Genomic DNA, 24,502 nt, shown 5'->3' on the forward strand with positions numbered 1-24,502 from the left:
AATCTTTACAAATTTGAGTACCCAGATAGCAACGTGTCTATCTTGTTGCTGGCATGTTGCTTGCTAAATATGCATTGCTAAGCATGTGTTGCTACCAGAATTGCAGCAACTGAGTCCTCATTTGTTGGCAACTTGATGCCTTCACGATATGATAACTTTGAGTAGCAACTTGCCAGCAGTTAAAATCGTCATCATCAAAATTCGCACTACTGCCATCATGTTGCCATAATAATATGTAGCATCATGCAATGCTTTCATATTGTCGACAACACAAGATAACATTGATGCAGCTATCTTGCTGTTAAACTGCTGACAATACATATACGCATTGTTGCCTGCATGTTGCTACAATGTCGGTATATTCGAAATCGTTGAAGACAAATCTATGGCAAGTTGCCAACATCATAAACAATCACAGATTTGTGTGATTTTGCTGAGACACGCTTTGCTATCTGGGTATTGAAAGAATAGATTTCTGTTTATTTTTTTATAGCTTAATTGATTTTTCATTTGCCGTTTAACTTGTAGTTTGACTAATTTAATCTGATGTACGTTTTCAGAGTGTGATCCACTATCTATGGATGCGTGTAATAATAAGCGGTTACGACAGCTGTCAAAATGATATGGAATCGAAGCATGGTAAATATAAAAAAGTAAGCGAAATGGACAATATTTAATTAATAAATTTATTAACACATTTTCATTGCCTTAAAAATTAATATAAGAGAATATAATCATACGTGTAATATATAATACATAATAAAATTATACATATGCAGGGCGGACTATTTTAATTTATTCAATCGATTTTCTCAAAATCTGTAAGTTTAAAAGCTCGTCTACACAACAAGGCGTAACACGTGGCGTAAGGGCGCAGGCGCAGGCACAAGAGGATTAGTCCCGATCGTAACGGTATGGCTCAATTGTGTAACAGAAATAAATGAATTTTATTTCCAACGCCTACGCTCACGTTACGCAGGATTTTCGTTAATTTTTTCGCGGTTATTTACAGTTTTGGATCATTGAAGATATAGATGAGGAAAATTATTACCAAAAACACTATCGTGTCTTCTAGCTAATAATAATGACGAAGGTAATAATAAATCAATAAGGAACAATGTATCAGAAGAATGTGAGATATACGTATTTCCTCGTCAGGTACCATATTATAGCTACTGAATTTATGTTTACACAACAGCTAACACTGCTAGCAAATGTAAAAAGTTACAGCAGTTTCCTAAGTAGAATAACAAGTCACGATAATAAAATGAATTAGAAATGATTGGAAAATGACTTTTAACGATCATTTTAGAGTCATTTTGACATCATAATGACTTGTTATGCTGTTTGGAGTGTTTTTCATCTATTTGATATTATCACGACTCCAACGTTTAAACGTACGCGTCCTTGCGCTTGCTTCGCGCCTGCGTCGCGCGTTCCTGTGTAGAAGGTCATGGATCATGATGCAGACTTTTTACGCTTATGCTTGAGCTTGTGTCTACGCCCTTGCGCCGCGCTTTTACACCTTATCGTGTAGATGCTAGCCTTAAGACAAATATGTTTCAAACAAAAGTTTTATAGTTTCAAGGGGGAAAAAGTTGATGACCTTAGTTGAACTTGAGAAGATATCCTTAAGATTCGGTCAAGGTTATTTAAAATTTTTTAATAACTTTCTTTTAATAACTTTAAAAAGCTTATTTTAAGAACTTTCCAAAACACACTACACAATGTTATTTTTTTAAAATCATGCGTTTCGCGGATTTTCTCCGTGTCCAAGGGGTCGATTGTGTATCTCAAAACGAGGTGAAAATTACAAAAGTGAGCGAATTTACTAGAATACTGATAATTTCATTGGTCAACACCTAGTAAATTTGCTTACTTTTGTAATTTTCACCTTGTTTAAAGATACAGAATGGATCCCCAGATCCATTCTTGGAATGCCAACGTTTCGTGAACCTTGCAGTCCACTTCATCAGGGAGAGGAGCAGCCTGATACTTGTATCATCATACAAGTGACATGATTGGTCAATTCTACTAAACAGCAAATGCGATTGGTCAATTAACGGCCGATTAAGTTGGTGAAATTGGCTCTAAGTGCAAAAGTCCAAGCAACGCGAACATACCTAATGGGTGCATTCGTTTATGCAGTGAATAGTGCATCCACTGCTTTGTCATCTGCTAGTTACATGATCTAAATTTACCGAACGGGCCTCTGCATGAATGGCTGCTCGTATCGCATTGGTTCGTATTTACCAATAGAAAATTTGGACGAAACTGAGCTGATGAATTTCTAATTCGTATAGTCGTCAATTTTAACAATTAATATTTCGGTTCGTAGAGCAGAGCAACACTTTTTTTTTGCCAAATCCTTATTTTTAAGCGAAAATACATGGGTTGTATTTTTATTAAAATTTGAGGTGGATGGGGTCTTCTTAACATTTACCAACATGGAAGTAGTATTAAATATCATTGATTTTGTGATGGAACTCGTTAGTAGCGGTAGTTCGTCAAACTCTGACTTGTGGTCAGACAGTTCTGATGAAGAACTGCTATTACTGCATGATATGGTATTGTTTATTTCATTTCTTAGATTATTTAACATTTTAAATTATTATATATATGTTATTCTCTCTCTCTCCCCTCTCCCCCCTCTCTCTTTCTCTGTATGTCGGTCTGTATTCTGGCTTGTGTACATCAAGCAGTGTCTCCGTGTCTTGCGCCATGATGCTTCGCTTGTCTTAGCGCCAAGACAATGTACCGTGTTTCCAGATAATTACACAAGACGTACCACAAAAAAAAATTTTTTGAAGAGCAACTCAAATCAGAGTAGGTGTTTCTTATAGATTTTAGGTTGCTGAATTCAAATTCGTAAGCGACTTAGGGAGCGTTTATATTGGCCGTAACCGTATGCCATGTGCCGTAATCTGTAAAAACTGACCAATCATCTTCGAGTATTCCCTTCTTATCGTCGAATGAGAGGGGAATACTTGACTGTGATTAGTCAATTCTTATATAGGTATATAGATTACGACATACGGTTACGATCAATATAAACGCTCCCTCATTTATTCAAATTCAGCGATCTAAAATCTATAAAAAATACCTACTCTGGTTTGAGTTGCTCTTCAAAAATTTTTTGTTATGGTCATGTGTTATTATACGTATTCACTAATATTGTATATGAAAACATTGTGAAAGTACCTTGACAGACAAAATGCTTTACATGTATGCTTCCATCCGTGTGACTGAAAAAAAAATCTGAAAATTGATAATGTGATATATAAAATGATACATATTCTACGGATTTGGTCTCGAGATCTCTCGGTACTTATAGCTGCACCAATTTTATTCAGATCGATTGCAATCAAAAGATCACACTAACATTATATAATAAAATGTTGTTGGATTTTTGGTTGCGGCTTTAATTTCTGAATAATTAATTTTAATCGAAAATTTGTCGATGTTAAAACTCCGGATAAAACTAATGGTAGAGCCCAGAAATTGATAGCGACATTGTACACAATGACATTCAGGCGTCACGCGATCATGCGACCCGTTTTACATTTCTACGCCCTTGGCATCACAATGTTACTACATCGCTTGATTTTCTTCGCGTTGCAGAAATTTATTTAAGCCATGCTCACGTCGCATTACATACGTGATCACACTCTTGTTTTATTTCGTGTTGATTGATAACGCAGCATGAAAATGTTTTGCATGTGCATAATTGTAACTTTAAGTTGAAAATTAAATGAGAAATTAAAAATAATCGAAAAATTAATCCAGAATAACATCGAATTTAAAAGCTCAATATTTCAAATGACTATGAATATTGTAAAATGTTATATAATACAAAATTATATATTATAATATTTAATTTTATAATACAATTTACAATTAATAATATTTTAATAATATTTTAGGAATTTTTATGTAAATATATTATGATATATTAACAAATTGAAAAGGCCTTAAATTGGATCGGTTAAATTGGATCTTTGGTGCTTAAATAAATTCTGTGTGAATTTATATACATATGTCTAATCCTGCAAACTGTTCTCCGAATTTTCTATCTTAAAACGCAATACTAACAGAACTAGAGTGATATCACAAATTAAATTGACAAGCAATTTAATAATATTAATGTTTATAGACATCTGAATTAAAAGATATTAATATGATGTTGATAAGCGTTAAACCTGCAAATAATTTTATTGCGAAAAAAATTACCTCGACCAGAGATCAAACCCGCGAATATCTCGCCTTCTGAATTATGTTAAGAATTTTCAACAAACGAATAAATATTTAACTACTATAAATTGTATATTAATTTGAAATTTATATCTAACGAAAACTAAGGATTTATTTTATGCAAATAATTTATGCTCTGTATGATTCTTACTTTCGCTCTGACGTGATATTCGCATACAATGTTTGCGTGCATATATTATTACATGATTCTTATCTCTTATACAATATGTACATTGAGAGAAAAAAATGGTTGCATTAATATATAATTGAATTTATAGTCATTTTTTGGGCTATATATTTGTAATTGTTTTAACTATGCAAATATAATTAATTGTGCTATTTATAATAGCTATACACGGTGCTTGAAAATCTAAAAATAGATTTTTGGTAATATTTTTTAGTTATTATTACTACATAAATAGTAAGTGAATTTAGGAAAGTAGATGTATTCATTATAATTGCGATTGCATTTATTAAATAAAAATGTTTATTGTATTTATTATTGTATTTATATATATATATATTTTGGTATTTTACTATACTAATATTTAAAATTATTATAATTTAAAGTATAATTTTTTCATGTTTGAATATATGGTTTTTATTACTAGCATTATAACAGTAATAACAATAACAATAGAGCTCCCATCGATGATTATTTTACCATATAATTGTAGTCAATTAGTCACAAATATTAGACATTTTTCTCTCAGTGTAATAACAATAAAAAATTAATAACATAATTGGAAAATTTATAAAAGAAGAAACAAAGAAACCGAATTGTTTAACATTTCATTATGTAACTTGTGATTGATTGATAAGATTGGTTTAACGATGTAATGTGCGATAATCAACAAATTTACAAGCTCTACAGACGAATCTGTTTTACCGTAGAGAGGGGATGCCTGATTTTATCTACGCGCACGTGTCACGGATCTATCTTTCTCAGTACATGGTTGTACACGTCCGTATGTGTTTCACAGTCCCTCTTGCAGATTTATTTGTGGACACACGGCCCTCTGGTTCACGATTAATTCGGCATGATCCCCTCGGCAACAGCTCTTCCTCTTTTCACGCTACTCACACTGACATTAGGTAAATGCAAGAGTTTTATTTTTCTCTATCATCTTATTTCCTTCTTTCATCAGAGTTGGCGAAAAATAAAGAACATTGTGTTTTTTAAATACACGTTTTTAATGCTTTATATGTGCTTTAACCAGTACTATATAAAAAAAACATTTAAAACATGTTAAAAAATTTTTTTATTTAAGCATGTTTTAAACAGTTTGAAATATATTTCAACCATTTTTATTTTTGCCAATCCTGCCTTTTCAAATTCACCTCATCATATATAAAACTTTTTTTAATAGAAAGATGCTACGAAACTTTGGTAATGATTTTTCGCGCTACGATGTCGCTGCTCTTGTCTTAGCGTCGAGACATGTGTCTCCAGATATGTGTCAAAGCGCGTAAAGAAATCAATGTAATTTAATATACATAAATAATACTGTTTGAAAAAAATAGAGAAGTTCGTCGATACCGACATATTACTTTGTTTTTAGACAATATTTCTTAAACAAAAAAGGTAAAAATAAAATTTTAAATACATAAATACAAACTAAAAAGTGTCTTCTATCAGGTAATATAAGCAGTTTTTATAATACTGTTTGTAATTTTGTAATAATTAATTTTTTCGATAAGATAAGCAAAAATGAGCGTCTGACAAAATGGGTTCCAAAACTGACGCAGTGGGCAGTAATGTTTTGTTTTTGCCACATATTCCTATTCTTTTTCTTTTACAGAAATTATCTGTATAAAATACCTACAAGTGAATAAGATTTCTTCTTAAGATTTTTCGAAAACTATGGCAGATACGGCCAGCCAACTAAACAGATCATGGTTTTATTAGTATTAATAAAATACAATAATTAGTTTTTGAGAAACAAGGTTTCGCTTTAAGAGATCTATGTCAGTATCTTTCCATTAGAAAAATATTAGAATGAAAATCACTTCTAGTAGTTTTTTGGACGCTATATACGAATCCGATTTCTAAATTGTTCTATCATAATTTTGAGAAAGGAGGATGTTAAAATGTCCAATTTTTGGTTCCTCTGCGAAATCTTAATAAACCACAAAAAGTTGTTTGGGATCCATACTCAAGTAGCACAGCAGTGTTTGCAAAGCGCTAAAAAAGCGATTACATAGACTTTTTTAAGCGTTTTCTTAACGTTTCGTAAACGCTGAACATGTTAATACTTGGGTATGAAATAATAAAAATAATTTTATATTTCAGAAATGCGGATAAAATAAATTTTATTATGTTATATCGTGTCTCCTTTTGTAAGTCGAATTTTTTTATACCACGCTAGAACTTATAGTGAATAGGATGTATTGTAGAAGTTTCTCATGATAATTGGTATTTAAGGGTTTTAAAGGTCATCATGAATCTGTTATTAAAAATGATAAATTATGAAAATAGGGTTTCTCATTGATATGTAGTTTTATACGTAGTTATTGAATTTTTTTATCAAAATGAATCTGAACTTGCTCTTTAAAATACGCTGACTATGAATCCATTTATTAAATGGAAAAATCAATAATAGCTTGATAGAGAATTCAAAATGGCCGATCTAAAATATTTGTGCTTTATTAAAGACACGTTTTAATATATTTCATATTAAAAAATGAATGCGTTATGTTTCGTTTTCTGCACACTATTAAAGTAGGATTAAGAAAAAATTCAAATTAAAAAAAATTCCGAAAAAATGGTGAATACGAAACGTTAATGGTAGTATATAAAGATATGTCGATGCGCTGGAAAAACAGTGACCTCTCATGACTTCATCAGAGTTCGAGCTCTTCACTTTAGGATCTCCTTAAAAACAAATTCTCTACTTCAAAAAGAGAATTTTTTTAAATAGTTTGTGCTTTTAAAAAAATTATTATTTTCGCTAAAACTATAACTATATAATATATTTTTTAAAACTAATTTTTTAAATATCTTTTTAACGAATAACTACCAACGGTTAAAACTTCTTCAAGATCACTCAGGGTTATGATCTTGACAACAATGACAATATTTATCAAAATCAAAGTCATTGAGGGAGGCTCCCCTCATCTTTATTTTTACCTGGAAATAAATAATTTAAAAAAATAGGGAGGTTACATATTTTTCGACCTCCCCCAGTTGATTATTACATTAGAGCCGCAACAAAAATTTTTATCAAAATTGCAAGAAAAAACATTAAAATTCGGGAAATGCCTTATTGTAAATAATTACCTAATATTATATAGTACATAAAAAAATATATAACATATATTTTTATACATCATATATTTTATACAGTTAAATAAATTTATAGTTAAAAATGTGTGCCGTAATCTGTGTAATGTTACATCAAATTAATTAATGTATTAGTTAATTATTTCAAGAAGTAAATATTCTGAAGCTTTCGTGACTTTTTCGTGATTTTTTCCAGCATGTATTTTCCACGATAAATAGCAAAGATAAAAAAGCAAAACTTATGAAGATAATATTTTCCTCAAGAATTTATTTAAAAGTCTTGCTCACGTATTACGTGATCGCGCTCTTGTTTTATTTCAGTGATTAAAAAGAAAATACACAGCGATAACTGTTTTGTATGTGATTGTATAAACATTATTAAATTGACAAGTGCATAAAAAATCAAATAATTGAGAAACTAATTAAGAATAACGGTATCGAATTTAAAAGTTTTTGGGTGAGATTCAATATTTAATATGATTAAAAGTTTAATATCATTTCAATATCATTTTAAAGTTTAATATCAATTTTTCAAACAGTTGTAAATATTGTAAAAATTGTATTATACATGTTGTACATATAATACAAAATTATGTGTGAATTGTAATATATTTATAAATCAATTTAATAATTTTATCAACCTTAGAGAAGCTTTAACATACGTAGATTATAATATTTTCAAAAAACGTAGAACTACAACTTGTTAAATATCTATTCTGATCTAAGAATCTAATGAATCAAGGATTTTTTCAAGAATATCATTATCTCTTTGCAACTCTGGATAATTCTTACTTTCATTAAATGCTCTGACGTGATACTCGCATACAATATTTGCGTGTGTATATTATTACATAACTCTTCTTACGCAATGTATAACAACGATCTAAAGCAATCGAAGAATGTATAGAAGAAAAAGAAGGTAAATGCAGTTTCAATTATAATGCAATAATAAAAAAGACTCCGCTACAATTGAAAAAAGTAAAAGAGGCCGGCTATGGGAATCGGTGCGGTAAAAAGTGCGCAGTGTTTACAACAATATAATATTTAATCGCAAGTCGATAGCTTACATAATTGTACAGTTTTATTAAATACGCGATTCGTTGATTCAGCAAATGGTTTAACAATACAACATATGATAATAATTGTTAACGAATTATGAGCTCTAAAGTCGTTTTACAAAAGAGGGGATGCCTGACTTTATCTACGCACACGTGTCACGAATCTTTCAGTACGATTGCACACGTCTGCATGTGCTCTTTTGCAGGTTTAGTTGTGGACTATTTAGCTCTTTTATAATTAATTCAACATGATCTCCTCAGTGACAGCTCTTTCTTCTTTCGCGCTATTTACGCTGACATTAGGTAAATCAATTCTTTTTTGCTGTATCTCTCTTCCTGTTTCTCTCCACTCTTTTATCATATGTTATGCAGAACTTTTTTAAAACTAAAATACTGTGAAACTTTGGCAATGACATATATTACAAAGTACATAAAAAGATTTAAATGTAATTTAATATTCATAAAATAAGTTGCATAATGGTCCTTTTAGTGTTATTTGCGATCTTTCAGATATGTTTCTATGATGTAGGAATTGAATTTCTATGTTTTTTTTATCAAATTGCAGATTTATTTGTGAATCATCTGCTTTCCTAAAGAATTTAGAAATTTTATATTAGAAGATAGTAGATTAGTTATTTTGAATATTAAAAACATTGAACAACTGTGCTTTTAATATTTAACAACTGTGCTAATAATATTAAAATAAATAATTTCCGCTATTAAACTGATCACTATTAAATTGGATTTCTGTAAGGGTTGATGTAATCTCTGTTATAAAGATATCAAATGCATATAAGATAATTAAACTATAGATATATGACCTACTTAAGCTCTGCGATTTTTTCCTAATTTTTTACTGAATCCAAAATTAAAAATTAATGGTGAGATTTAAAAGAGGAAACATTTCTGAACAAAAAATATGAGACATTTTCAAATATATTTACATAGATGCAGTGAAAGTTTTAAGAAAAGGTAGGATTTAAAAAGAAAAAAATGTAGAGCTGGGCCATATTGGGTACCTATATATGTACTCAATGTGGCTCAAATCTACGTTTTCCTCTTTTTCATAAAAAAATGTTGGCGAAATAAAAAATAAAATGATCTGTATATAATGTTACTTTTATAAAATCAATAAGTTTATCGATAGATTGATATGTTTCTTGATACTACATATAGAATTATATATTTTCCAAACCGTTGACTTATATTTATACTTATCTACTTACTTCTACGACCGCGTTATCAGGTGAATTAAAAATTCATGACCTCGAATAATAAATATAGTAAAAAAACGTTATAATCGATATGTATACGTTTAATATGTATAATATGTCATATTAGTTTTATTTTAGACAGTTTCTCTTTAGTTGTAAAAAAAACGTTGACAAAAACAAATTAAATACATGGTAAATTATGAAATAACAAAACAAAATGTTAAATTATGAAGTATAAATACAAAGCTAATAATATAAACTATGGAAATTAATAAGTAATCATTTCTCTTTGTAATTGTAGAAAGCAATTACTTACCTACGAAATATTACATTGCGACCATGACGTTCTGTATTTTACTTTACTGATAATAACAGAATCAACAAACTGAGTAATAAACTGATGTATTGAATCAGACAACCTGCACGACGATTAGTGCTGTGTTTGTTAAATTCATTACTTACTTACAAACACGAATAGATCATATTGAATACTAAGGACATACAAGGTCCGGCTATCTTATTTTTGAGGAAATATGAAAACTTTTTCGCATTTTCTTAACACATTTATTTAACGCATTTAAACTAGAATATTTTAATACTTCCAAATTTATAAAATACTTCCCTGCTCTGACTAAACTTTTTTAGAATCCTTCATATAATTTTCTAAATTTCTATATAATTTTCAGAATTTTTCAAGGTTTCTATATAATTTCGAACAGGAGAACAAGGATAATTATTTTTAATAGTTTTGGACATTAAATTCGATTTCGTTCAAATTACTCTAATTTACGTTTCAAGAAATTTGCTGTTAAATATTAAAAAAAAAACTATATGTGTATTTTTGTATTTTTTCTTTATTCTGGCATATTATAACTCACAATCAATCCTAGTGAAAAAATTTTGCTGAAATATATTTCAGAAAAATAAAATTAATTAATCTAGTTTTATTGCTAAAATAAGTGTATGAACACTCATATGAGGCGTCGGGTGGCTCGGTCCGCGGACTAGCAATCCGTGTATCCGGATTCGATCTCATCCGTACCTCACACATTTACGCAAGATTTTTCCTGCGTTAACAAAAATATGGAGAACATAACTCCATCTGTAAAATTACAAATTACAAATGCTAGTGAGTTTCTGTTTAAGAGTAGCAACATTGCCTCAGTCCAATGAGGGGTAAAATACTCTTAAAATGTATCTAAATACAGATACAAATACACGTGCAAAAATGTATTTATATACAAATATTAGATTCGATAATAGATAGTTTCGGCACTAATAATACTTAATCCTTACATTATTACTCCAATTATAACACGATACGAAAACTCGGAAAGCGAAAATGAAATCTCCTCCGACTGTGAGTTGATAAACACTCGTGTTGTGTGGATAAGTTAAAAATTATTCACTTTTTAACTTTTTATTTAACTTTTAACTTATTAACTAGTTACTACCCCACAAACATAAAGTTGCATGTGACGTGCCTGTTGTAATTTCCTTCACAGCAATATAATTATAATTATAACACGTGTGTTACATTATTATAGTTATATTAAGTAGCAAATTACATCTAACAGATATGTTACATGAAACTTTGTATTATATTTGCCTGACTTTAACCTACCCTTCTACAAAAACTACTTGTCAGATGCAATTTTGTTAAAGGAAAAAATTGTTTATTTTAGCATAATGTATCATGTTTTATACTCCTTATTTAGAAACACGGCAATTTAGAAACACCCTAGACATATAATGGAAATGTTATTTTGTATATTTTAGCAATACCTTTGTTCTCCAAGATTACGAATACGGAAACGGACACACAATGCATGCAGCATCACGAAACTAAGAAGAGCACTTTGCGACTAGTTACAGTGGTATATATGATGTGTATATGTATATATTAGATACACAAAATTTTTGTCAATAGTATAATAATTTTTATACTCCTTTAACTTTTAAAATTTTACATTTTCAAAAATTAATGTTAAAAGGGTTCAATTTCATATTAATAATCATGAGAATACTACGACGTTATTAATTATACAAGGTGTCTCAATAACTATTACCACCTTAAATATCTTCGAATCTATAAGATTCCGAGAAAAGTGAATCAAATTGCATGGTATTAATAAAACGACTATCGTATAGTGATATCATTTTTGTCTATGAGGAGGTGTTCCAAAGATTTCAAAGTCAACATTTCAAGGTCAACTTCGTTTTTTTTAAATGGGGGGGAACTATATTAATTTTTTTACATAATATGCATTATATCCCGGTAAAAAATTAATCATGCATAAATATGTATAATTATGTTGTATGCGCAAGCTTCACGTATTCTTCGTTTTAAATCTTCTCATATTAAGTAGTAAGTAATTCTTCTAAAAGTAGAGGAAGATGATTGCTCAGTAGATCATGATGTGTATGTGTATTTATTATGTGTACTTTTCCGGTTAATATGAAGGACTCTATGTCTTCTTATAAAAAAAAAAAGATCTTCATATTAACTAAAAAAAACAAACACGCATTCATCGGAAAATGTAAATAAAAGTTTTGTAATCAGTTCTAAGCTGACTAACGTGCTATTAATTTCGAAAACCTCGAAAATAGCTTGATTTGACGTGGAAGTCGATTTGACGATATGATGCTGATTTTGGGAGAATGTGAGAAAAATTCTCGACGTGTAGCACAATTATTTTTTTAAATACGTTTTTTAAGAACGTTATGGTATCGAAAAATTGCACATGGCATTTGTTCGTCTGGAAAAACGTTTACGTGTGCATGGTCAACTAACAAGGAGAGGTCGCGGACCTTGGAACACTAATTTTGAAAGGGCTTATATATTAATAATAAATATAATCAAGTGGTTACTAATAAAATAATATGAAATAAAGGGCATACACCACAACGCAGGTTCTTAGTAGGGAGATTATAATTATATTTTGACAATCTATGAGAATAAAATATCAACGTTTCGTTCTCGATCAGGCCTTCTTCAATATATACAAATAACATAAAAAACTGGATAATTGTTTACAAAAATTAAAATCGCTTAGTCTTATAGATGTCGATTAAAACGCCGTCAAATTAAAATTACATAAAATAATGGAAGCAAACCGCTCAACTGGCACTATGATCTTTTTTCTCGCAAGATAATTATCTTTAATCCTTGTACAATGTATTGATCTTCTACTTGTTAATTTTATTGATCTTGCTTGATCCTTATGACACAAAATTCCCAAGTTCTATTTCAATAAAAAATCTATTTATTGTCTATCATTAATTCTATGTAGAAAGAGTTAGTTCATACCTGTGTTCAAGATCCCTTTCAAAGAGATGTCCAAAAATTTTTATTTGTTCAAAGACAGACTGCGGATTCGCCAAACTTAATTCGACTAAAGGCTTCTGATATTTTTCCCGAGTTATCACACATATATATATATATACAGACAAAGAGAATCCAGGAGAGGGAAGAAAGGAAACTAAGTGGGGATGGTAATATTCATAATTGGAAAATATACATTCGGCAATTTATCAGTATCGCTCTGATTATTAATGCCTTCTTTTTGTTTCTTAACAAAAAACATTTCTGAAACCGATCTTTTGTAAAAAGATGGTTCAGAATCCATGATCTGAACATTATTCCAGTCTTAAGGCCATCACACGTACAAAAATTTTAGTCGTAATCGTAAGTCCGTAAGTAAATCGGTTAATCACAATCGAGCGTTTTAAAACGCGAGATCGTAATTTTGATTGTGATTGGTCGATTTGCTTGCAATCTTACGATTACGACTAAAATTTTTGTACGTGTGATGGCCTTTATATATATATCGGCCGCGTTAAATCGATTATCGACAAGATTTCGTAGCTCAGGCGCTATATAGGCGCCAATCTATCGATCCGGATTCGATTTTCCTGCCTATTACTTTTTTTCTAGATAATATTTATTTATTATATTATTATGTTAAATATGTATTATACACCCAAAAAAAATATTCTGCCGATAAGCGGGGAATTCCTCTTAGCATTTCCTCTGTTGTGAGCAAAAAATTTTACATTAATCTTACATTAATCAGATGCGTGTATTTATGACACGTATTCATTTATAAAAATGAGGACACATACATGAGCTAACCAAAACTTTTATTCATCACTATTATTAACATCTGCAATTTGATTACAACTTTTTGGGTGATATTTATCATAAAAACAAGTGAAACATAGGCTTACTTTACACCATGCACATTTACACATTATAAATGTTATCTATCGACTAATGCCGTCACTAGCTCACGTTGAAGTGATCGCTCACTGCCTTTGTTAAGGAACAGGGTCGGACAGGATTTCGAATTTTTTTTGTGTGAGGATGTACGTTACAATAGAAAAGCAGTCTGGAAGGGAGGTCAAAAATTGTTATTTGAGGACATTTTTTAGGTACAAACATAAGGGTCGGAACAGTGAGTAACTTAACGTTGACTGTGACTGATGAAAATAAAACGTAAAGCGAGTGTCAATAAAACGTTATATTGGAGTGTAAAGGTAGTGTAAGAGGAAAGTAACGGAAACGTAAACGAAACCCGTAAAAAGCGTAAATTGGAACATGAAACGTAAAGAAAGTGTCAACTATACGTTAAAGAAACATAAATAAAGCGTAGATAAGTTTTTCGGCAAGCATGAGCAGAATATTCATTGAATGTAAACGGAGCGTGATTAGACAGTCTAGAGAACGTAAACAAAGCATCGTCCAGTTCTTGGAGGACGATGAATAAAATTTGATCGAGGTCTTTGCTAAGCAAATGATAATATTTTAAAATATATTTCATTTGTTCGGTAAACATCTAAAAAAAAATTATTATGCTTTTATCTTGTAGCCCTTATAGCGGCTCACTTCAAAAAAGTTATTTCATTAGAACGCAACTGAAAAATTTTTCAATGCTACGTCTTTTATTCCAGTCTGTGTGGTTTTTTAAATTCGAGAAGTTAGTTTTCGCTAAGTCCCTCTAGTGGCGATCCCGCGTACTACTCAACGACGCTTCGTTTACGTTCGCTGTATAGTTCAATGACGCTCCGTTTTAAAATAAATTTTTTTATTTCTATATCCTGGAAGTGTATACAAAGCGTATTTGAATGCTCCGTATACTCTTTGCGGAGTGTTGTGGAGCGTTTCGGAAACATTAATGAAAAAAAAATATTAATGAAAAAACCCTTTAGGGTTTCAAATTTTGAAATCCGCCATACTGACTTTTTAAATGTTGAATTCGAAATCAGTCAGCCAGATTTGGAATTCGTAATCCCAAAAATTCCTTAACGTTACATTTCGCTGAAATTGGAAGATTTTTAACATTTCCGTCCGCCTTATTGATTCAGTCATTTTAAATTTTCAAATTTTGAACTCGGATTCGAAATCAGTGACCCCAAAAACCCTTCAATACTACATTTCGCCAAAACCGAAATACTCTAACAGCTTCAACGAAAAAAGGCTTCAGATAACACAGCAATTTTAAGATAGGCTAATTAGTTTATTTCATCTTAATTAATTACGAATTTTTAAATTTGGAAGTCAATCTTCAAAGTTTGATATTATTGTTAATACTTTTAACTAACAAAAATAATATAATATATATAATAACAATATAGCAATATAATACAATAGTATAGTACTATATACAATATATATATTATGTTATATACAGGGTGTCTCAATAACAATTTCACCATCTAAAATATTTTCTAATCTATAAGGTATAGAGAAAAATTTATACAACCAAAACGGTGTAAAGGCATATAATATTGTCTGGCACATATTGACACAAAATGTTATATGTATGTGTTTTCTTTACACACTCATTCATCTCATTATTCTGTTCATAAAAATATTAAGGTACGATTATCAAAAAATTAATAGTTTACGAGTTATTTAACATTTTATGTCAATATGTGCCAGAGTAAAGTGTAAAATATCTGATAAACTATTTTTTGATACCACTATCTTAATACTTTTCTATACAGAATAATTAGAGGAATCATATTATGTAAAAAAATTCATATAATTCCATTTAAAAAAAAACGAAGTTGACCTTGAAATCTCCGAAGCGCCTCCACCTGGACAAAAATTATTTTCACCATATGATAGCCCCCTTTACACCGTGTAATTTTAGTTATATAAATTTTTCTCTACACCTTATAGATTAGAAGATATTTCAGGTGGTAATAGTTATTGAGACATTCTGTATATTATTGTATAATAATATAATAATCCACCATCATAATGCGTTTCATATATTATGCGCAACTCGGATAACGCACCCCCAGATTATCTTTTGTTTCATGCAAAAACGCATCGAATATTAATTTATGATTTATAAAATATTAAAATAAAGAAAATATTAATTAACATAGAATATCTAGCGAAGCCTAACAGCCCGTTAGTATTAATTTGAATTATTATTCGTTATAGACACAGATCAATTCGTAGTTCAATTTTATTGATTTTTGAGCTGTGGGGTGCTAAAATTACTTTCTTTTTTTATTGAATTTCATTATGTAATCTTTGTCCGTTCATCGCGTATGACGTACATATCTAATAATCAAACAGCTAGAGATTTTTCAAAGTCAAAAGTTATTGAGTATCCTTTGTGAAAATGACTAAATCAATCATTACTATCGATTTGCTTTCAAGAATAAAATTAATGTTGCACGATATGTCTTCCTGTTTTTAGGTAATAAGACATGGAGACAGGGCACCTGTGGATACCTATCCAAATGATCCTCATATCAATGACAGTATGGAGCCCTATGGTTGGGGTCAGCTAACATATGTAAATATTATGCCTCTTGCTTTTTAAACAAATTTGTTTTACGAATCAAACTTAACTGTAATTAATTAAACTAGGAAGGAAGAAGGAACCAGTACAATCAAGGATTGTTTCTGCGAAAGCGTTATAATTGTTTTCTAGGCTTGACGTATCATCCCGATATATTTCATCTGCAGACTACCGATGTGGATCGTACGAAAATGTCGGGCGAGTTGGAATCTGCTGCTTTGTGGAAACCTAGCAAGAAGCAGACGTTCAAATCTGATCTACCTTGGCAGCCAGTCACACTGTTTTATCAGAAACGTCAAGACGACACGGTAAACCACTTCTGTAAATATTTGCTCAGACAAACCGATTGTGTGTCACACATAATTCAATATAGTTGAAACAATGAACCACATCAGAGTTCATTTACTTTTGCTGTAAATGATCTATAAATCTTTCAGCTTATGTTAATATGGAACATGTGTCCAAGATATACACAACTGCGTTCTTCAACAAACGACTTACCGGAAGTCCGAAAGTTGCACGAGGATAGTAAGCAATTGTTTGCAGAGCTCTCGAATTTCACAGGCATGCCAATTATGACTGTTGACGATGTTAGTTCACTTTATGCTACGTTATCAGCTGAGGTAGCCTATCTAATCTTTTTTTAAATAACTGATATGCCAGGACTAGTCTGTGAAATGACTAAAGTTGCACATGTGTACTTAGCTTGTCATAAAAAAAAATCAATTTTAATTATCCAAAAATGTTACAGGAATACATGAATTTGGCTTTACCAGAATGGACAAAGGATTACTATCCTGATAAATTAATACCTTTGACCTTATTTGAGCTACAACTTAACACATATCGCGATGAGTTCCGCAGACTGAAGGGTGGCCCCATGCTAAAGAAATTCACCGATGATATGTTAGCGAAAAGGAGAGGTATTCTACAGCCCGAAGAAAGAAAAATGTTTATGTATATAGGTCATGATAGCACTATCGTTACCCTGCTAGACACCTTACACATTTGGTATAATCAATTGCCCTACTATAACATCATGACGATGATAGAACTGCATGAGGACGAAGGTGAATGGAACGTTCAGGTAAGTATTTTCCAAAGCAATTCAGAATTTCTAAATACTTCAGAATTATTCAAAATAAGATTTGAAAATATTAAGTCTTGGTTATTTTCCAGACATTGATAGTTTTTTTTAAACAGATTCATACAATAGTAACAGAAAATGTGTGAATTCTCTGAAAATTTTAGTGATATTTGTGACTTTTTTCTGATAGTATCTCTAATTTCATTAATTCCATGTTAATAAATAATTCTTAGCATTCTTGAATAATGAAAATATCCCTGCTACAGATATTTCTAAGAAATACGACAGCTCATGATCCGTATCCAATGACAATACCTGGATGCAACACTGTATGTCCTCTTGACAAGTTCATGGAGATCATGAAGCCAATAATACCAGATGATTGGGAGGAAGAGTGCAAAGTTGATAGTAACTATACAACTCCATCACCGCCACCTCCATAATTATAGAAACTGTTACATACTAGTTATGTTATAATTCAAATAACTTTATTGTATGCACACTGTAAATAGCTATACTATATATATATATAATATATATATACATTACTGATATAGAAACAACTTTTGTTGTTTTGTTTTTGGGAATCCAATTCATTGCTAATTTATGAAGCATAGTCCTTGAAGCAAATCCTTAAATTCTCGTCTCTTCACCAATGATTTTTATCTCTCTCCCTCCCCCGTCTCTTTCTCTATTAAAGATGTTGAACTTATGAACCACAAAGTGCCTGCTACGAAGAAGAATTAAGCAAAGATCTTCTCTTCCCGTCGCTTCTTCGTGACTACCGTCCCCGGTTTATGTTGGGCATCTGGATGATTAAGCAACTCCGGCGGACAGGTAGATATTGGGCTAGCAAGTATCGTTTGTTTAAGATCATAAAACAAATGGCTATCATCCTTTGTGCAGAAGGAAATAGCAAGGCCAGCTTTGCCTGCGCGGCCAGTTCGACCAATTCTATGCGTGTAATCTGTAAAAAATAATAAATAAAGAATACAAATAAATAAATCATAGCTAACTGTTCATTAAAAAAAACTTTCATCTTTATTGAGAAATTATGTTTTGGCAAACTGTTTTTAAAAATAAATTATAATTTTAATTTTTAATTCTTGCTGAGAAAACTAAATGCTTCAGCGATCCCAACATTAATAATTATTAAGGTATGAACGTTTGTGTACGATCAAAGTGAACGCAGAAAATCGCTACGCGCGTAAGTAGATCGGATGTTTGCTAAAGTGATAGCAACATTTCGGTCTTTGGAGTCTCTGGCTTCGTGGAGCGAAGATAATCAGTTGAGTCCAGATTAATTTAATATCAAATAAGTAAAATAAGATAAAATTGAGCTCTCGAGATAACAAATAAATATAAAAAATGACAGGCGATTGAGAATAAAAATTTGACGTAGTTATTAGAGCGTTCAGGCCCTAATAATTATACGAAGGAATGATAAAGATGAATCATATAACTTACCCTCAATGGTTTTAGCCATATCATAATTAATGACCATCGACACATCCTTAATGTCAATACCTCGTCCTGCAACGTCAGTGGCTACCAGGATATCCTTGCTTCCGCTTTTCAGAGATGCCAGAGCATACTCTCGCTGTTCCTGGCCTTTACCACCATGTAGAGTACAAGCGTTATACTAGAACAGAACAAAGCAAAAGACCTATTAGATCTTTAGCAGATCTTATTTTGCAGTTTCTACACTTATGCACTCCCGAATAATCTCGTCATGAAAAAATTTCAAGTTCGACAAATTGAATGCTACAAAATTGGAATAAGATTCGTTACAATGACAGGGTTCAACAGACAAAACAACTCAGTGAGCGCTCAGTGATACTTTGTATGGATTTTTACATTTAAATCCTTAGTTAAGAACTAAAGGTAAGGAGAAATCATATTAAAGAATCACTGAATTGTTTGAGCTACACTATTCAGTGTGAATTCACAAATAATTATATTTATCACTTTCAAATTTAAGTTACGTACTCCTAATTTTTCCAAGCCTCTCGCTAAAACGTCCGCACCCTTCTTTTGATTGACAAATATGATGACAGGCGGCTCGACACCTCTGCTGAGTATCTCCATAAGTTTCTTTCGCTTGTCAGCTTCACCCATTATATGAACTATCTGTTCAGTGCGTTCTGTCGGTTTACCGACGCTGCCAATATACACTACAGCCGGCCTCCTCAGGTAAGTCCTAGCAAGTCGTTCCACAGCCGGTGGCATTGTGGCGGTGAACATCACCGTCTAGAAGCAATAAGTAATCATTAATTATCGATAACAAATTAATCATATAAATCTCAATCGCCCTTTGATTCCTAGTAAAATACAAATGACGAGATGATAAGATTTTCTTAAAAGAAAGACGATCATCTTAGAAATACCAGATACAAAATATTGAATTTACTTGATCGCGAATCGCTTTCATTTCAAATACATATTTCATTATGTATCTGAGAAATAAATTTATAAAATTATATTCAATAAAGAGAGAGAGAGAGAGAGAGAGAGAGAGAGAGAGAGAGATTACTAAATAAAAAGAGTAATAAATAATTTATTCATAAAAAGAACGCCAATGATCGGTCAAAGTTAAATGTTGTGAATATAATACAAATTTTTGAATTTTTTTTTAATTTAATTATCTCAGTGACTGTGCGCCGAAACGTTCGGACATTAACCACAATCGATCTGAGATGTTCATAATATAAATATGATAAGGCGCCGAAACATTCGAACATTCCTATATATGAAATGATCCCCTCTAGTAAAGAGGGGAAAATAAAAAATAATTTATTCTTCTCTCTCTTTTTTCATATTTATTGGAGCTAGATAAGTCACGGATATTTGTCATAAAAAATTCTCACAAGTTTGGGAGGTCCTGATCTAATGAATCAAAACTGCTAAACAAATACCATATAACAAATTTAAAAATACTTCTCATACTTGTCTGTATTTCTTCTTTGTATTGTAGTTGGCCAAAAGCTTTTCCTCATTTTCTGCGTCCTCATTATCTGGTTTCAAATTTGTCACAGGCATATACTCCAGAATTTTTTGAACATCTAAAAAAATTCATTATTTTTTAAAATATTTTATATTTGATGCATGCGTGCGTATATAATATATTATATAACAAGACTCTTCTATAAAAAAAATAATAGTAAAAAATAACGTAAAATATGTCCAATTAACATAATATTTGTAAAGTATATAATTTTATTAATTATAAAAATGATGAAAAACCACATCTTTTGAAAGAAGTAAGAATGTTAATAGATCAAATAAGCAATTTCAATATTTTTTTAAAATTATATTTTAAATGAACTGAGCTTGTTATAAATCTTTAAAGTACCTGGCTCAAAACCCATGTCTATCATTCTATCGGCTTCGTCCAATACGATATAAGTGCACTGATTCAACACGAGATATCGATTTTCTAAAACGTCTATCAATCGGCCAGGTGTAGCAATAACAATCTAAAAGAAAAAAATTTTTAATTGATATTTTAGTTATAGACTTTTAGTTTTAATCAATTTCACATTTTTTTATGGAAATAGTTGAAGTTGATAATAATGATACATAGCAGAGATTACCTCACAACCCATTCGCAATCTGAAACCTTGCTCTTCCCTTGATAAACCACCCACCACCACAACGGTTCGAATGCCTAACGGCTGACCGAATTTGTTGGTCTCTTCTTCTATTTGTTGTGCTAACTCACTGTAATGTAAATTATACAATACAATACAAATATTTATTTATACGAATCAAAATGTTCTTCATAAAATTTAGGCGATTAATCGAACAACAATATTAACTAATTAATACTTGCAATTTTAAACAAATGAAAACATAATGAAAACAAAGTAATTAGAAAAATAATTGATACCGGGTAGGTGCCAAAATAATGCTGTAGGGTCCTTGGTCCGCTTCTTCGAGTCTCTCAATTTTTGGCAAACTAGTAATCCATAGTAGCAAAGGAATCAAAAAAGCTAGAGTCTTTCCCGAACCAGTTTCAGCGACGCCGATGATATCACGATTCTGCAGACCAATAGGAATAGCCTGTCGTTGAATGGGCGTGAGGTCCTTGTAACCAACTTTATCAATTATGTCCAGGATCTCCTTTGGGAAGCCAGATTCCTTCCAGGAGCGGATGGGATCAGGAATGCGACCACCCTTTATCGTGATATTGTAGTCTTCTCTGAAGATACGCCAGTCACGTTCGGTCATCTCGTTCAAAGCTTTTTCGGACCAGTGTCGATCATCCCATTTTTGCTTTTCCTCTTTTCGTTTCACTTTCTTCAATCTCATTCTTAAAATTGCAAAAATACATAATTTATAATTCTCATAACTAGTAACAGTAACAATATAACAAAATTAATTATAAAAGACAATTTTATTTTAATTTAACCAAGAAATTCTATTGGTATCTATTTAGTATAAAGAATGTTTATTGGGACTAACTAATTTCTTATCAATATTTATTTAAAGATATATAAAAAGGAGGTTTGAAGCCAGTTATCATACAGAAGTTGGGAATGAATAAAGATTATATTAAATTACTTGACTTGTAACTATGAAGACTACTACCTTGTGAAATCCTGTAGATTTGTTGTGAAAAACTGTAGATTTCCAACATATAGAATTTCAGATACTGAAATTCTATATGTTGGAAATCTACAGTTAAAAAGAAATACTAGTCATATAGTCAGCAACAATACTCACTTCTCTTGTTCCTTCTCAGCCTCTGTGCGTCTCTTCTCTAATAATTCGCCGTAAAACTTGCTCTGATCCCGCTTCTGTGCTTTAATATCGATGCCTGCAAGATTGCCTCTACCGAAAAATTGCACTTGATGTCTCTCTTTGTAAATACTGTTATAATCCACAGAAGTATCCTCTGAAGTATCCCAGTCAAAAACAAATTTTCTATCGTTCAGTCTTCTAACTCGCCGCTTCTTTTTCACCAAACCTAAATACCGTTCTTTGATAGCCTCCACTTCCTTCTCTTTATCCTTGTCTTTAATATCCTCATCGCGCGAGCGTTGGCTTTCTCTCCTTCTACTAATGAAAAATATATTGTTTCAACAATAATTACACGGAATTTTTTTTTTAATTTACCCTGAAAATATGATAGTTGTGGTACAATACAATATTTTAAAGATTTTTACACATCAGTAAAATTAATCAAACTTATTTTATACTTTATTGTAATTTTATCAATGAATGAGAGAATTTACATTAAAATTCTTCAAAATACAATGTTGTGCCACGACTATCATATTTTCAGGGTAAACTCTAAGAAAAAATTCTCTCCGTGTAAAACAGGGTTAAAAACAGGATCGTTTATATGAATAAATCAACTAAATATGAGAAGCTTATTAAGATAGAAGTTAGATGTTAGACTAATACATATATGTATATAGAGTGAGTAAAAAGTCTCGGACTGGTGAAATATCTCGGAAACTAAGCATTTCCGAAAGAAATGTTTTCTGCAAAAGTTGTAGGATTTTAAATGATCTATTCATTGATCTGGTCAGTCTGACTTTGGGTGGCGTCGCCAAGGTCAAGTTAAGGTCATATCGATTTTTTTAAATGGCACACCCTATTTTTAATTGCAGAATCTAATAGCCAATATGTATTTTAAATAAATTTATAAATATGTTTTCATCTTAATAAATATTAATGAATATTTTTTCATCTTTCTAGAATTAGAAATTGGATACAATAAACTTAAAATCTAACTCTAACTGATTTCAAATCTTATACGTAAAGGCACAAAATATACTACCATTAGCAACCAACTACAGATTTTAAAAAGATATACTATTATCAATTATAGTTTATAAAGACAAATGTAATGAAAATATTACAGGATCATACAATTAATTTTTGAGTGCAATATAATAAATTTCCAAGTGGAATCTTATAAATACCTGTCTCTGTCGTCCCATTCCCTCTCCTTGCTAGTATTATCACTGTGTAACAGCAACTTGCGCTCTTCTTCCTGCTGCTTCCTTATAGCGTCAACCTCTTGCTGACGTTTTTCTAATGCCAGGGCCGCTCGTTCCTCCTTGGAGAGAAACTTTGGCTTAGCTCGAGCTTCCTCCTCTGCTTTCTTCTTGGCTAGGAGCTCCTCCAGACTCAATGGTTCCTTTTTTGGCGCCAACTTGGTCTTCTCCTCCGTTTCTTCTTCCTCTTTCTTAGCATCGCCTTTCAGATCTTTCTTTGAGTCATCTTCAGCGAAGGTGGGACTACCTTTGCGCTTTTTCTCATCCTTGGACCTGTCCTTCACGTCTCCTCGACGCTCCCTCGAGCGCTCACGTTCCCTTTCTCGCGATCTGTCGCGTTCCCGTGATCGTTCTCTCGATCTGGACCGTTTCCTATCCTTTTTGCGGTCTTTGGAGCGACTCCTAGTGCGCCGACGGTCGCGTCGCTCCCGATCGCGTTCCCGCTCGCGATCGCGAGATCGGCTACGCCGCATAATCTTCTTGTCATGTGGCATTTAAAAGGAAAATCGGACGAATGAATTTGTGATTGAGATACTTAAGAAACGTTCGACAATTTGGTAATTGTTCAGTTTAGTCACGAAATGAACGAATCTGGTTGAAAAGAAAGCGTCGCACTGCCCCTCAAAATGAGATATTAAGCATTAATAAAACTGACGACTATTTAGGTTAGAAAATCTATCATCCGCGAAATCATAGCATATACGCGATATCACGCGAAATAGGTTTGTTCGCGTCGCAAGCCTATGCTGGATTCACACTGCATCCGATTTTCATCGT

At 31.5% G+C, this 24,502-nt stretch overlaps 2 protein-coding genes across 6 annotated transcripts; one reads left to right on the forward strand and one right to left on the reverse strand.

Annotated features, from left to right (window-relative positions):
- Positions 1-1,112: 1,112 nt before the first annotated feature.
- Positions 1,113-18,240, forward strand: LOC108729800 (prostatic acid phosphatase). 4 transcript variants are annotated; one of them, XM_018459110.1, is made up of 8 exons: positions 1,113-1,158; positions 5,146-5,346; positions 11,586-11,683; positions 16,526-16,624; positions 16,699-16,938; positions 17,068-17,253; positions 17,382-17,717; positions 17,984-18,240. In XM_018459110.1, the coding sequence occupies exons 2-8, from the start codon at positions 5,292-5,294 to the stop codon at positions 18,158-18,160; spliced, it is 1,191 nt and encodes a 396-aa protein (XP_018314612.1). In that variant the 5' UTR covers positions 1,113-1,158; positions 5,146-5,291; the 3' UTR covers positions 18,161-18,240. The 4 variants fall into 4 exon arrangements, with proteins under 4 accessions (XP_018314612.1, XP_018314615.1, XP_018314614.1 ...); XM_018459112.1 differs by lacking the exons at positions 1,113-1,158; positions 5,146-5,346 and adding an exon at positions 8,758-8,895; XM_018459113.1 differs by lacking the exons at positions 1,113-1,158; positions 11,586-11,683 and having other exon boundaries at positions 5,272-5,346.
- A 46-nt stretch (positions 18,241-18,286) lies between these two features.
- Positions 18,287-24,219, reverse strand: LOC108729799 (probable ATP-dependent RNA helicase DDX23). Of its 2 annotated transcripts, none has more exons than XM_018459108.1 (9): positions 23,651-24,219; positions 22,443-22,778; positions 21,607-22,029; positions 21,311-21,437; positions 21,070-21,193; positions 20,664-20,779; positions 19,707-19,967; positions 19,185-19,359; positions 18,287-18,684 (listed from the first exon to the last, which is right to left on the reverse strand). In XM_018459108.1, the coding sequence occupies exons 1-9, from the start codon at positions 24,217-24,219 to the stop codon at positions 18,461-18,463; spliced, it is 2,355 nt and encodes a 784-aa protein (XP_018314610.1). In that variant the 3' UTR covers positions 18,287-18,460. The 2 variants fall into 2 exon arrangements, with proteins under 2 accessions (XP_018314610.1, XP_018314611.1); XM_018459109.1 differs by having other exon boundaries at positions 18,461-18,684; positions 22,443-22,775.
- Between the last annotated feature and the right edge of the window lie 283 nt (positions 24,220-24,502).

The sequence above is a fragment of the Mycetomoellerius zeteki genome, unplaced genomic scaffold (assembly GCF_001594055.1).
Source record: "Mycetomoellerius zeteki isolate Tzet28-1 unplaced genomic scaffold, Tzet1.0 scaffold79, whole genome shotgun sequence".
Taxonomy (NCBI): Eukaryota; Metazoa; Arthropoda; class Insecta; order Hymenoptera; family Formicidae; genus Mycetomoellerius; species Mycetomoellerius zeteki.

What these genes read in the sequence shown, in the direction of transcription:
- LOC108729800 (XM_018459110.1), top strand. Translation starts at nt 5,292, where the DNA reads ATGATCCCCTCGGCAACAGCTCTTCCTCTTTTCACGCTACTCACACTG. An exon ending in CTTTGCGACTAGTTACAGTG is followed by an intron (nt 11,684 to 16,525) that starts GTATATATGATG and finishes TCCTGTTTTTAG; the next exon opens with GTAATAAGACATGGAGACAG. An exon ending in AGAAACGTCAAGACGACACG is followed by an intron (nt 16,939 to 17,067) that starts GTAAACCACTTC and finishes TAAATCTTTCAG; the next exon opens with CTTATGTTAATATGGAACAT.
- LOC108729799 (XM_018459108.1), bottom strand. Translation starts at nt 24,219, where the DNA reads ATGCCACATGACAAGAAGATTATGCGGCGTAGCCGATCTCGCGATCGC. An exon ending in GAATGGGACGACAGAGACAG is followed by an intron (nt 22,779 to 23,650) that starts GTATTTATAAGA and finishes ATTTTTCATTAG; the next exon opens with TAGAAGGAGAGAAAGCCAAC. An exon ending in GCTGAGAAGGAACAAGAGAA is followed by an intron (nt 22,030 to 22,442) that starts GTGAGTATTGTT and finishes TGCAATTTTAAG; the next exon opens with AATGAGATTGAAGAAAGTGA.